This window comes from Myotis myotis, unplaced genomic scaffold (genome assembly GCF_014108235.1).
Source record: "Myotis myotis isolate mMyoMyo1 unplaced genomic scaffold, mMyoMyo1.p scaffold_m19_p_2, whole genome shotgun sequence".
Lineage (NCBI taxonomy): Eukaryota > Metazoa > Chordata > Mammalia > Chiroptera > Vespertilionidae > Myotis > Myotis myotis.
Window position 1 is genome coordinate 72,220,818 of NW_023416324.1, and position 12,679 is coordinate 72,233,496.

Sequence of the window (12,679 nt, forward strand, 5' to 3'; positions counted from 1 at the left end):
GAGTACTCTGTTAAGAGGGATCACTTTTAAAGAGTCATTTTCTAATGGAATATATCACAGTTTGAGCAGATCCAGAGGAATTTTTCTTTCCAGAATATTAGTCTTGTGGAAGTTAGAGAAAACTGCAGCCAAGGAAAGACGACTAAAGAAATGGCTTATTGCAGAATTTCTTATTCAGTATCTTCAGGTTATATTCTACCTTCTTGTTGCCTACTACTCCCTGATTTTGCATGTTGTTTTTTCTAAAAGTATACCCATCCTGTGCAAACATAGTATCAACCTAATATTGTGATTTGTTTGGCTAGTGCTATAATATGAGTATAATTTAGAGTGAAGAATGAACCATAAACAAAAGAGAGATGCCAGCTATATTCAAAATGGAAATTGGGCTGAAGGAGTGAAAATTTGAAGTGATGGCATTACTTGAATCAATTTAGAGGATGGCTATAGGAATAACTACAAGTCAAAACAACAAATTTAAATTTCTGTACTGTGACTTCAAAGAAAATGGGAGGATAGTCAAGATTTATAAATGGACACAATGGAAACTCAGGGAAAGAAAAATAAATGTGCATAACTAATGAATCTTGTGTGTGTGGTATAAAGGTATAGAAGGGATAGTTTTTATTTGAAGACAAGAATGCAAGACCTTGAGGAGTGAGAGGATATCTTACAGAGTAAGGGAATGGGGCCTTAGCCGGTTTGACTCAGTGGATAGAGCATCAGTCTGCGGACCGAAGGGTCCCAGGTTTGATTCCGATCAAGGGCCCATACCTCGGTTGCCCAGGCCTGGGCCCTGATTAGGGCCCGTGCAGGAGGCAACCAATTGATGTGTTTCTCTCACATTGATATTTCTTTCTGTCTTTCCTTTTCTCTTCTGCTCTCTCTAAAAATCAATGAAAAAATATCCTCGGGTGAGGATTAACAAAACAAAACAAACAAGTAAGGGTGTGGGGAAGGAATCCTGTAAAGCCAGATCGACAGTGATAGAGTTGTTAGGAAAACGGAAAAAGCTCACCCATGGCACTGCTGCATGACTCTGCCATTGACAGTATGTTCTGTGTGGGCCAATGTCTGGAGAATTGACCGGAAAATTTAAAAGACAGCATATTGTTTTGCTACTTTCAAAGGGTTTATGGGGAGAAAGAAAAGGTGAATGCAACAAATATTAACATTGATGAAGTTGGTGAAGTATGTATATTCATTTTACTATTCTTTCATTTATTTAGTAGGATTAGAAATTTTCAAAGTAAAAAGTTGAGTGAAGACAAGACAGTTTTTATAAATCAAAAATTTACATTCACAAATTATAAAAATTATAATTTTTAGGGAGAACAGATTTGAAAGGTTTAACCACCTAAAATAAATAGCGAATTTGTAATAGTGAAGGTTTGTGTAAAACAAATGAACCAAAGGAATTTTGAGCAAGGAGAGTAGGGTTTGAATGTGAGGGAATGGAATAATACTATTGAATAATGGGAGGTCTGGTGACAAATTTCTAAAAGTTCCTTTAGTATAAATGTAGGGAAATGAGATTATTATTCCATTATTTTAATAGTAAGAAACCTAATTTAATTATGGTATAATTTCCACGGAGCTCAATATTAGCCAAGTGTCTGCCCTTATAATCTAGTTAGCACATGGGTGGGGAACGTGTGGCCCTTGAGCCTATGAAATCATTTGGTCTGGCCCTGCCAAGGCATTAGAGGTGAGTTAATTAAATGTTTGACCAAACATAGCAGGCTAATTTTTTAAAATATATTTTTATTGATTTCAGAAAGGAAGGGAAAGGGAGATAGATAGAAACATCAATGATGAGAGAGAATCATTGATTGGCTGCCTTCTGCATATCCCCTGCCGGGGATTGAGCCCAGAACCTGGGCATGTGCCCTTCACTGGAATTGAATCTGAGACCCTTCAGTCTGCAGGCCAACACTCTATCCACTGAACCAAACTGGCTAAGGCAAGCAGGCTAATTTTAACCAGTTAACTGCCACATGTCCAAAACGGAAACCATCCCCACAAGCCATGATATTTTGAATTTAATTGCGTCTGTAGACACTTAAGGTGTACAAAGGGTTAAGTTGATGCTTTTGTATGGCCCGAGAATCTATACTAATAAAAGGGTAACATGCTAATTAGACTGGATAGACCAGACGTCTTCCAGACATCCTTTTGGACAAAGCCACAGTGGTGGGGACTGATACAGAGGTGGTTAGGGGCGATCAGGCTGGTAGGGGGAGAGCAGTTAGGGGTGATCAGGCCGGCAGGGGAGCAGTTAGAGGCATCAGGCAGGCAGGCAGAGGCTATTAGGGGCGATCAGGCAGGCAGGCAGAGTGGTTAGGGGCGATCAGGCAGGCAGGCGAGCAGTTAGGAGCCAGTGGTCCCAGATTGCGAGAGGGATGTCTGACTGCCAATTTAGGCCCGATCCCACAGGGGTCCCGGGTTGGAGAGGGTGCAGGCCGGGCTGAAACCGCCCCCCCCCCCGCCCCCCCCCCCCCGCGCCCCCCGCACAAATTTCGTGCACCGGGCCTCTAGTGGTGTTATAAATATCCAAATGGCCTTTGGCAGAAAAAAGGCTCCCCACTCCCGTGTTAGGAGATCCGAATATTCTCAACTAACTGTAATACAAGGCAGTATATAACTACCAAAAAAGTGCACTGGGAAAATGATGAGGAAAAGTAGATTGTGACTGGCAGATCCTGTTTAATTCTTCCAGCAGCCCTGTGAAGTCATTTGTTAGACAAAGGATCAGAATAAATAATTCCCAGAAAATAAAACACATATAGAAAGTAAACGTGAGAAAATGTCCAGCATTTCTGCTAATCAAAGAAATGTAAGCTATAACAATCTTGATGTTAATTTTTACTTACAAAGTTAGCAAAGGCTTTAAAAAACGAACAAGCTGATGAAACAGGTGCACAAAAAATTATTAGTGGGAATATTGATAACAATATTAATATTGACAATGTAATATTAATGGGCATTACTTAAGCAACAAAACATTTAAAGGTAGACATATGTTTGTACCTGAGTCATTTATGAGTCTGACTTGTAAGATTTTTGGTTTAAATATGTACCCTTTAATCTTGTGTAGAGAACTTTCTTTAATATTAGTTGAAACTCTACTTCACCTCATATCAGTCCTGAAAGTTTTGTTTTACTCTGAACAATATTTCCTAAGCATTACATTTCTCTTTTTGTTCAGGAAGATAATAGAAACAACTAGGTTTATTTACATTGCTTTCATTTCTGGGAAATAGATTTTTTTGAGTTAGAATAATTTTCATATTTGCTTTATAAGACTGTAAGTACATACTTAACTTAAAGTAAACCTATTTTAGCTTATTAACTTATGCATGTGATTATACAAAATATTATTTTTTTGCTTCAGATGGCAAGATTATTTTATCATAAACCCCAGTTTGCCATTTTGGACGAGTGCACCAGCGCAGTGAGTGTGGACGTGGAAGGCTACATCTACAATCACTGTCGAGAGGTAAGTGGACAGGTTTGCAGTGTGAGGGTCCACGTCCTCCTTCCTGCTTTACTTTGTGTCCAACCAAATAGCTACCAAAAGAGAAGATTCTAAATTACTAAGTAACAAAATTACTATCAAAGGAAGATATCTCGCTTTAGCAAGGACTTTAAGGTGATTATAGATATAAGAAAAAGTAAATGAATTCTGTATATAATTCTCTTTAGCCACATCTTAGATATGAAACGAAAAATATATTTAAACTTATTTTTTTTACTTTATTCCCTATATTAAGAGTTAATAAACTGGTATATTTTTAATTTGTTCCATGAACTTTACCTAAATATGATTTGTGTGTGTATTTTTTTGATTGTTTGTTTTTTTTAATCAAGAAAATGCAACAGTAATCATTTGGCAACTTTAATTTATTCATTTTTTTCCCTCTGGCCTAGGCAGTATTTTACCAAAGCTGCTTTTAGTAGCCTTTTCTGGGGCTATCTACATTGGTTCCGTTCTATTCAGTAGTCTCAGTTGTTGTTTTTTTTCCTGTGAGAGATTATCACTAATATTTATACAAAATTTGGAACAAAATCCAAAAAGAATTTACATAAACAAATGAAATACAGAGTCTTTTAACATTTTGTAGCTGTTTTTAGGAGTTTATAATAAATATAAAAGGTCATGTTGCACAGGAAGTATGAATTCCTGCTACTCCCAGTGTGGTCATGGATCGGCGTCAACATCACCTGAGAGCCTGTTAGAAATGCATATATATAATATGCTTTCTTAAAATATATAATATATATAAAAAAGCATATATATAATATGCTTATTTTGTCCTACAGTTCCTAACCAATTTGAGAATCCTTCCATAAGGGAGCTAAACTTAAGACGTTTAAAGTTTTAAGTGATATTACTTTACATTATCACTTCATACAGCAGACGTGTAAATACAACATTGGGCACTTAAATCTCATGATAGAAGTGATCCAGAATATACTTACTGCTGATTTTCAAAAAAAATTATCACATGACAATAAGATTTAGACTCATGATGGAAAGTTCCTGGATACAAACAATGATGTAGAACAGGATTTCTCAGTCTCAGCTCTATTAACATTTTGGGCTGGATAATTTCTTAGTTGTGGGATGCACCGTAGGCCGTTTGGTGGTGTCTTTTACCTCTGCCTGGTAAATGTCAGTAGACGCTCAGTTGTGACAGTCCGAAGTGTTTATGGACATTGCCAAATGTCCTCTAAGAGACAAAATCACACGCATACACCACCACCTAGTTGAGAACCACTGATCCAAAGCAATTAGTTAAATTAGTGTTGTTGTTTTTTTAAATATGAAGTTCAGATACGGGGAAGCTTATTTGCAGTCTAAATCCAGTAAGTTTTTTAAAACCAAAAGATTTTTCATTATTTTCTGGCAAGCTCACTGGGTAGCCAAACCTGGTCTGAACTAATAAAAGGTATTTAAACTCCTTTAACTATCTCACTGTCAGTGTCTACACGTGTTGCAATAGAAATATTTATGTGTTTAATTATAGAATTTGTCCCAGGACCCTCTGGGGGTGGTAAATACTGCATTTCCAAAATCTGAATTCTAAGACAAATTCCAAAACAGGGTTTTCCAGAAAGGATGATGACTCTGTATTTAAAAAGCAAATTGATCTTGACCTTTTGCTATTTCTATCATTCTTATACTTTTTTCATGTATTTTTCACAATAAATAGAAAATGTGCTAGGATATATATTTTTCTGCCCCAAACAAAATAACACATAATGCTGTTAGTTTAGGTTTTTTTTTTTCCCCGTAAAGAACTTCACTGATATCTGTTCATTTTTATAATGTGGTTGATGGCCTATGCTTTGTATTACCTTGAACATTTGACATCAATTGTAATTTTTTTTCTCTTTGACATTGATTTTTTAACTATAGCTACTGAAGACCATCATCTTAATATCTTAAACCAGCGTTCGCCAACCGGGGATCCACGGACCACTGGTGGTCCGTGAGGTCCAAAAGGTTGGCAACTGCTGTCTTAAACTATATAGAGTGGTTTAAATTGTAATCTATGTTATTGCTATAAACATAAGTCATTTTCTTTGTAATAGGTTGGCATCACCCTCTTCACTGTGTCTCATAGGAAGTCTCTTTGGAAACACCATGAGGTTTGTATTTCTTACATTTTCTTTCTTTTTCTTTTTATTCTCACCCGAAGATATTCTTTCCATTGATTTTTTTAGAGGAAGTGGAAGTGAGGGTGGGGGAGAGATAGAGATAGAGGCAGAGACAGAGAGAGAGAAACATCAATGTGAGAGAGAGACATCAATTTTTTGTTTTTCCCATGCACCCCGACCAGGACCGGGGATCAAATTTGCAACCCAGGTACGTGCCCTTGACCGGAAATCAAACCCACAGTCTTTTGGTGCATGGACCAGTGCTCTAACCATTGGGAAACACGGGTCAGGGTGGTTTGAGATTTATTGGAGTATATTCCCTTATATACATATACCTTAAGGGAAAAAGTTGATTCTGTTTCAGTCTTATAAAATGAAAGAGGATTTCCTTAAATATTATTGTAATTGTCAGTTTTGAAAGTTACAATATATGTATACAATCCCTTGTTATATACAATGAATATTAGAGAACCAGTTAGTGGTTCTCCGGTTTTAGCTATCACTGTTATATAATAACTAAAATTTGCATAATTTTATCACAGCTGTGGCCAAGTAAACTTTTTCTTACCATCCAGTATTAACAGAAGGGGAAAGAGTCTTCAAAAGGATTAGATCCCCAAAAGTCTAGGGACACTTTTAGTGGAGATCAGGATGACAAGGAAACTGAGTGTTGTCAGCTATGTGCATCATTGCACTGTGATAAAGTAGAATTCATTAGGTAGTCACCACAATTTGCAAAGATATTCTAGTGAGGTTTACACTGTGCAGATATCTTATTCTTGCCATTCCACTAGTGCCACTCTCAAGATGGCAGGCAGTTCTTTTCAACTCTTAGTATAAAATGATCAAACCCTAAAAATAAACCCAGTTTAATTCATTTTATTATTCTTTAATATATGTTTTTATTGATTTCACAGAGAGGAAGGGAGAGGAAGAGAGAGATAGAAACATAGTGATGAGAGAGAATCATTGATTGGCTGCCTCCTGCACGTCCCCTACTGGGGATTGAGCCGGCAACGCAGGCATGTGTCCTGACCATGATCTCCTGGTTCATGGGTTAATGTTCAACCACTGAGCCACACCAGCCGAGCTCATTTTATTTTATTTCCTTCTTTTTTTCTTTCCCCTTCCTGCCTTCCTTCTTATTTTTCCTTCCTAAAAATACAGAAAATTTAGGTAAAAGAAAGGGTCTGAGAAAAGTTGGGACAGTGGTAAGCATATCTTATCCTATGAAGTACATCGCTGCTTGAGCACCTTTTGTGTCAAGTACTGGGCTACGGTAAGTGTCCGAGGGATTCAGAGTACTATCTACCTGCAAGAACCTATAAGTTTAGATCAGTGGTCGCCAACCGGTGGTCTGTGGACCACTGGTGGTCCGTGAGCTCCGAAAGGTTGGAAACCGCTAGTTTAGATGACAGTGTACAAATGATAAAATGAGCATAGGACTGAAGTCAGAAAACCTGGGTTCAGACACCACTGTTTCTGGCATCAATTGCTTTCTTTGTGTAATAAAGTTATTGATCCTTATCTGCCTGTCTCATAGATTACCTTGAGGATCAAAGAAACAGCCTATATGAAAGTATTTCATAAGGTGTAGTGAAATTCCATATAGCTGTGTGACTTTTAAAGATAGTTTTGCCCTGGCTGGTGTATCTCAGTAGTTGGAGCATTGGCCCTGGCACCAAAGGTCCCCAGGTTCAATTCCCTGTCAAGGGCACGTACCTGGGTTACAGGTTCGATCCTTTGCCCAGGTCGGTTTGTGCAGGAGGTAACCTATCAAAATGTCTCTCTCACATCAATGTTTTTCTCTCTTCTTTTCTCTCCCCCTCTCCCTTTACAAAGCAATGGGGAAAAATACCCTCAGGTGAGGATTAACAACAACAAAAGGTAGTTTTTATCTTAGGGCATTATAATTTGTCCATATTTTCATGAATTGAATGAGATTGAATAACTAGAAATCAAAGCAGTTTAACATATATCCACGCCTTTGTGTTTTCCTTTTTATTTTCATCTGAGCATATGTTTATTGACGTTAGAGAGAGAGGACGGGGTAGGATGAGGGAGGGAGAGAGAGAAATGTCAATTGGTTGCCTCTCATATGTGCGCTGACTGGGGATTGGATCCACAACCTAGGTGTGTGCCCTGATGGATAGTCGAACCCACAACCTTTGGTATATGGGATGATGTTCCAATCAAATGAGCAACCCAGCCAGGGCAAGCCTTTGTGTTTTCTCAGAAGTTCATAAACTTAACAGGACAGTGAGAAGTCTTGGGTTTTACCTCTCCTTGTCTTCTGGAGATATGTATAGATGAGTAGGAAAATAACCATCAGGCCAGTACCATGTGAAGGAGGGATGACAGGAAGTATAGCAAAGTTAGAGCCAGAATAGCTAAGAAATAAGTATAGAAAACAGGAAAACAGAAATCTTTTTTGTCAATAAAAAGCCACTAAACAGAAGGTTTTATTAACCACTAGAGGCCTGGTGCACAAATTCATGCACGGGGGTGGGGTCCCTCAGCCTGGACTGCACCCTCTCCAATCCGGGACCCCTCAGGGGATGTTCGACTGCTGGGATCGGGCCCCAACCAGCAGTCGGACATCCCTTTCGCAATCCGGGACTGCTGGCTCCTAACTGCTCACCTGCCAGCCGGCCTGATTCCCCTAACTGCCCTCCCCTGCCAGCCTGATCCTCCTAACTGCTCTCCCCTGCTGGTCTGTCAACCCTAACTGCTTTCCCCTGCTGGCCTGATCGCCCTAACTTCTCCCCCCTGCCAGCCTGATCCTCCTAACTGCTCTCCCCTGCTGGTCTGTCAACCCTAACTGCTTTCCCCTGCTGGCCTGATCGCCCTAACTTCTCCCCCCTGCCAGCCTGATCCCCCTAACTGCTCTCCCCTGCCAGCCTAATCCCCACTAACTGCTCTCCCCTGCCGACCTGATCTCACCTAACCACCTCTGCCTCGGCCCCGTCACCATGGCTTTGTCCAGAAGGATGTCCGGAAGGTCGACCAGAAGATGTCCGGTCTAATTAGCATATTACCCTTTTATTAGTATAGACTAGTGGCCCAGTGCATGAAATTCGTGAACAGGGATGTGTGGGGGTGGGGGTTCCCTCACCCCAGCCTGCACCCTCTCCAATCAGGGACCCTTTGGGGGATGTCCGACTGCCGGTTTAGGCCTGATCCCTAAACCGGCAGTCGGACCTCTCGCAATCTGGCACTGCTAGCTCCTAACCGTTCACCTGCCTGATTGCCCCTAACCTCTCTGCCTGCCTGCCTGATCACCCCTAACTGCCTTTCCCCGCCAGCCTGATCTCGCCCCAATTTCCCACCTCTGCTGGCCTGGTTCCCTCCAACTGCCCTCCCCTGCTGGCCTGATCTCACTCCCAATGGCGTTCCCCAGCCAGACTGATCTCGCCCCTAACTTCTCTCCCCTGCTAGCCTGATCACCCCTAACCACCCCTAACTTCCTCTGCCTGCCTGATCGCCCCTATTGCCCTTCCCTGCCGGCCTGATCTCGCCCTTAACTGCCCTCCCCTGCCAACCTGATTTCGCCCCCAACTGCCCTCCCCTGCCAGCCTGATCGCCCCTAACTGCCTCTGCCTCGGCCCCCACCACCATGGCTTTGTCCGGAAGGAATTCAGACATCCAGAAGATGGCCGGCCGGTCGACCTGGTCTAATTAGCATATTATACTTTTGGTAGTATAGATAGATTATGTAGGATAGGATTGCTTAAGTGGGGGGGGAAAGCCTTTTTATTCAGGAGGAGATGCTCTTGGCAGACAAAAATACATAATCCCTATATCTGGACTGATAGCCAGCCATATGCACTATATTGCCAAACTGGTCATTAAAAAATTGAACCGCTTTCTTAACACCTTACACCAAACAGCTGTTGCCCTTAAAACCCCTCCTCAGCCCCCACCTTAGGTTCTGCCTTCGCAGTTCACCCAGATTAGGCTCTGATTGGTTGGTTTCTATGCCAGTCAGCGTCAAAAGCTCCACCCCACCTTAGGTTCTGCCTTCGCAGTTCACCCAGATTAGGTTCTGATTGGTTGGTTTCTATGCCAGTCAGCGTCAAAAGCTCCACCTCCTGGGCAGCCATTGGCTCCTGGCACTTCACCCAGATTTGGTTCTGATTGGTCAACTTCTATGCCAATCAGCGTCAAAAGCTCCGCCTCCTAGGCAGCCACTGGCTCCTCGCACTTCACCCAGATTTGGTTCTGATGGGTCGGTTTCTATGCCTGTCAGCGTCAAAAGCTCCGCCTCCTAGGCAGCCACTGGCTCCTCGCACTTCACCCAGATTTGGTTCTGATTGGTCGGTTTCTATGCCTGTCAGCGTCAAAAGCTCCGCTTCCTAGGCAGCCATTGGCTCCTGGCACTTCACCCAGATTTGGTTCTGATTGGTCAGTTTCTATGCCAGTTGGCATCTAGGGGCGTATCAATGGGCCTGATCAGAGAGGCGGGGCTGATCAACAGCCCTAGCAGAGGCCTGAGAGAAAGAGAGGCACGGCTGCTGGCCAGGCCCCAAGAGAAAGAGAGAGGCAAGTGCTGATCAACAGCTGCCACGGAGGCTGTGGATCAGACCCTGCTTCTCTCTCCTGGCCTCTCTCTGGCCCTGATCCACAGCCCCCTCTGCAGTCAGTGCTGGGTCGGGGCGCCATGGCAACCCAGTACTGACTTCCAGTCGGTCGAGCCTTCGGTCATTTTGGATGTTACGGACCCTGGCTCTTTATATATATAGATTGTCCTGACTGTCTTCATTGGATGGGAGATATAGGGATAGCTCTTTTCTTCCTCTGGCAAATAAAAATAAACAGAAAGCCTTTAGTTAGAGGTTCCAAGCTGACCTAGAAAATATTATTCTGGAAGCATGAAAGGCTGCTGGATTGAACAGACTTGCACTTGTTGCAATTTGACCTATGGTAGCTCAGGCCCTTGGTTGTAGAAACATTCTAATTTGTGGGATGCTTATAGATTTGGTTTCTTTAAATAGTGAGAAGGTCTAGTGTTTTAATTACAAGCAGAGTTATATTGTTGCTATTTTTTAAAAGAATAGACTTCTTTATTTAGTCTTAACCTTGAGACCTGTATGCGTTTCTGTGTATCAACTTTTAAGAATTTAAGTTTAGTTGCTTAAAATAATCATTTCTAATCATTTACTTGTATAATTATCTCTACATAAATTCTTGACAAGAAGGAAATTCTCTTATTGATTTCCCCCGTTCTTTCCCACAGTACTACCTGCATATGGATGGCAGAGGCAATTATGAATTTAAACAGATAACAGAAGATACAGTTGAGTTTGGCTCTTAGAATCCAGAGAACTGTACCTGCTTCAATGAAATAATTACAGAACACACTTAGAAATGCAAAGTACATTGTAAAATAAAGTTGAGCTTTTTTAAAACCAAGCAGCAAACTAACTAAATATAAAATAATCGAGAACAAGTTGTTAAAACCTTTAATATTATGTAGGATATTGCTAATTGTGTATATGTTGGTTTAATTATTAATATGTACTAAGAATGACCTTATTCTTGTGGTTGAAAAACTGCCTAAATTAACTTGGGCTTAAATCAGTGTCACCTGATTCACCTGGGGATATAAGTCATTGAAAGTCAGCTAATTTGACTCATGGCTTTGTCTTTTCCTTCAATGAAGAACCCTGTTTAAAACTGGTATCATCACATGTCCTGTTATAACAAGATAGTTTTGAGTTTAATTTTCTTGTGCCCCTGATGGTGGGAAGCAAACAAATCATAGTGTATTATCAAAATGCACAGCATCATTGCATAAGCGCATTTATTCACAGCGGCAGGTTTCTTTAGCTGCCACAGTTATACTCATTCCTTGTATATGTCCTGGGATACATTTGACTCCAGGACAGCCATTTGAATTTCCTTTGGCCAAATAATAAATGTGTCCTGCTCAATCTTCAGTGTTGAGTTGATTTAAGGGTTTTTACAAAAAGTATACCCAGTCTTGCTTACAAAAGGTGGTTACTATGTTTCACACTTACTCTTCCCAATGTTTGGGATATTAAAAGACAAAGTCTTTAAATGTCAAGTTCAAGGTCTTAGATGTTTAGATTTTTTAAAAGAATCACGAATTTGTGTACATTAAAGCCCATTCATTAGAAGTGTGGTGGTTACATGGTGTGAAACTCCAAATGAGTCATAAGAATGCACTACATGAACGAACGCACTGAGTATACAACATTATCACTACCTTTGATTGTGATTTTATGTTTAAAAAATGTTATAAAAATATTATGCACATGGGTGAATTATGTTCCGTAGGTACTGTTTTATCTCCATGAATTTTTCATAGCTTTTTAATATTTGGGTTATTATGTTGAACTATCCTAAGAGAAATCAATTTCACCTTACCAGACCACCATTAATGACCACATCTATTATTTGCACAGGGAGAACTGAAACTGAATATTATAAATAAGCTAGATATGAAATCAGTCTTATCAAATGGGGGTTCAGAAAGGGACATTCTTTATTCTTGTTTCTGCATAGCTGGTTTTGTTTTGTTGCAGAATTAATTATAAGAATTATCATCTACTAAAGTAAAACTTGATTTACTGATTCCATACTATATAACATTCAGTTTTTACCACTCTTTAACAAACTTGTATACTTAATTTCTGTTCAGTTTTTTTTTTTTTTTTTTAATCAGATATTCTATACACCCTTTGCTTGTTCTTTTTATTCTGGTATCTAAATAATGGGTAGTTCATACAGCCTTGACTTGAAAAACACAAAAATAAATTAACATTCAGAAAGCCTTTTTTGCACCCAATGTCTCTTTTTTTGAAAAGTTGTGTCAAATGTGGTTTTAATGAAATGAATTTGTCTTTTAGAAAAGCCAGTTAAAACCTTTAGTGTACCTGACAGATGCTACCAAATAGCCAGGAGACCTTAAAATATATTACTAGTCCTGGGAAAGATTTTAAGGCATTCGGGAAGTTTGAGATTTTCAGATTTCTAGATTGCCCCAGACCAA

General features: G+C 40.2%; 1 protein-coding gene across 4 annotated transcripts in view; it reads left to right on the forward strand.

Annotated features, from left to right (window-relative positions):
* The window catches only part of ABCD3 (ATP binding cassette subfamily D member 3), a 96,862-nt gene extending 84,401 nt beyond the window's left edge, over window positions 1-12,461 (forward strand). For all 4 annotated transcript variants that reach the window (XM_036347343.1, XM_036347341.1, XM_036347342.1 and 1 more), the window contains 3 exons: window positions 3,395-3,499; window positions 5,599-5,655; window positions 10,901-12,461. In XM_036347343.1, the coding sequence (XP_036203236.1) occupies window positions 3,395-3,499; window positions 5,599-5,655; window positions 10,901-10,978 (240 nt within the window). In that variant the 3' untranslated portion in view covers window positions 10,979-12,461. The remainder of the gene's footprint in view (window positions 1-3,394; window positions 3,500-5,598; window positions 5,656-10,900) is intronic.
* Window positions 12,462-12,679: the final 218 nt, after the last annotated feature.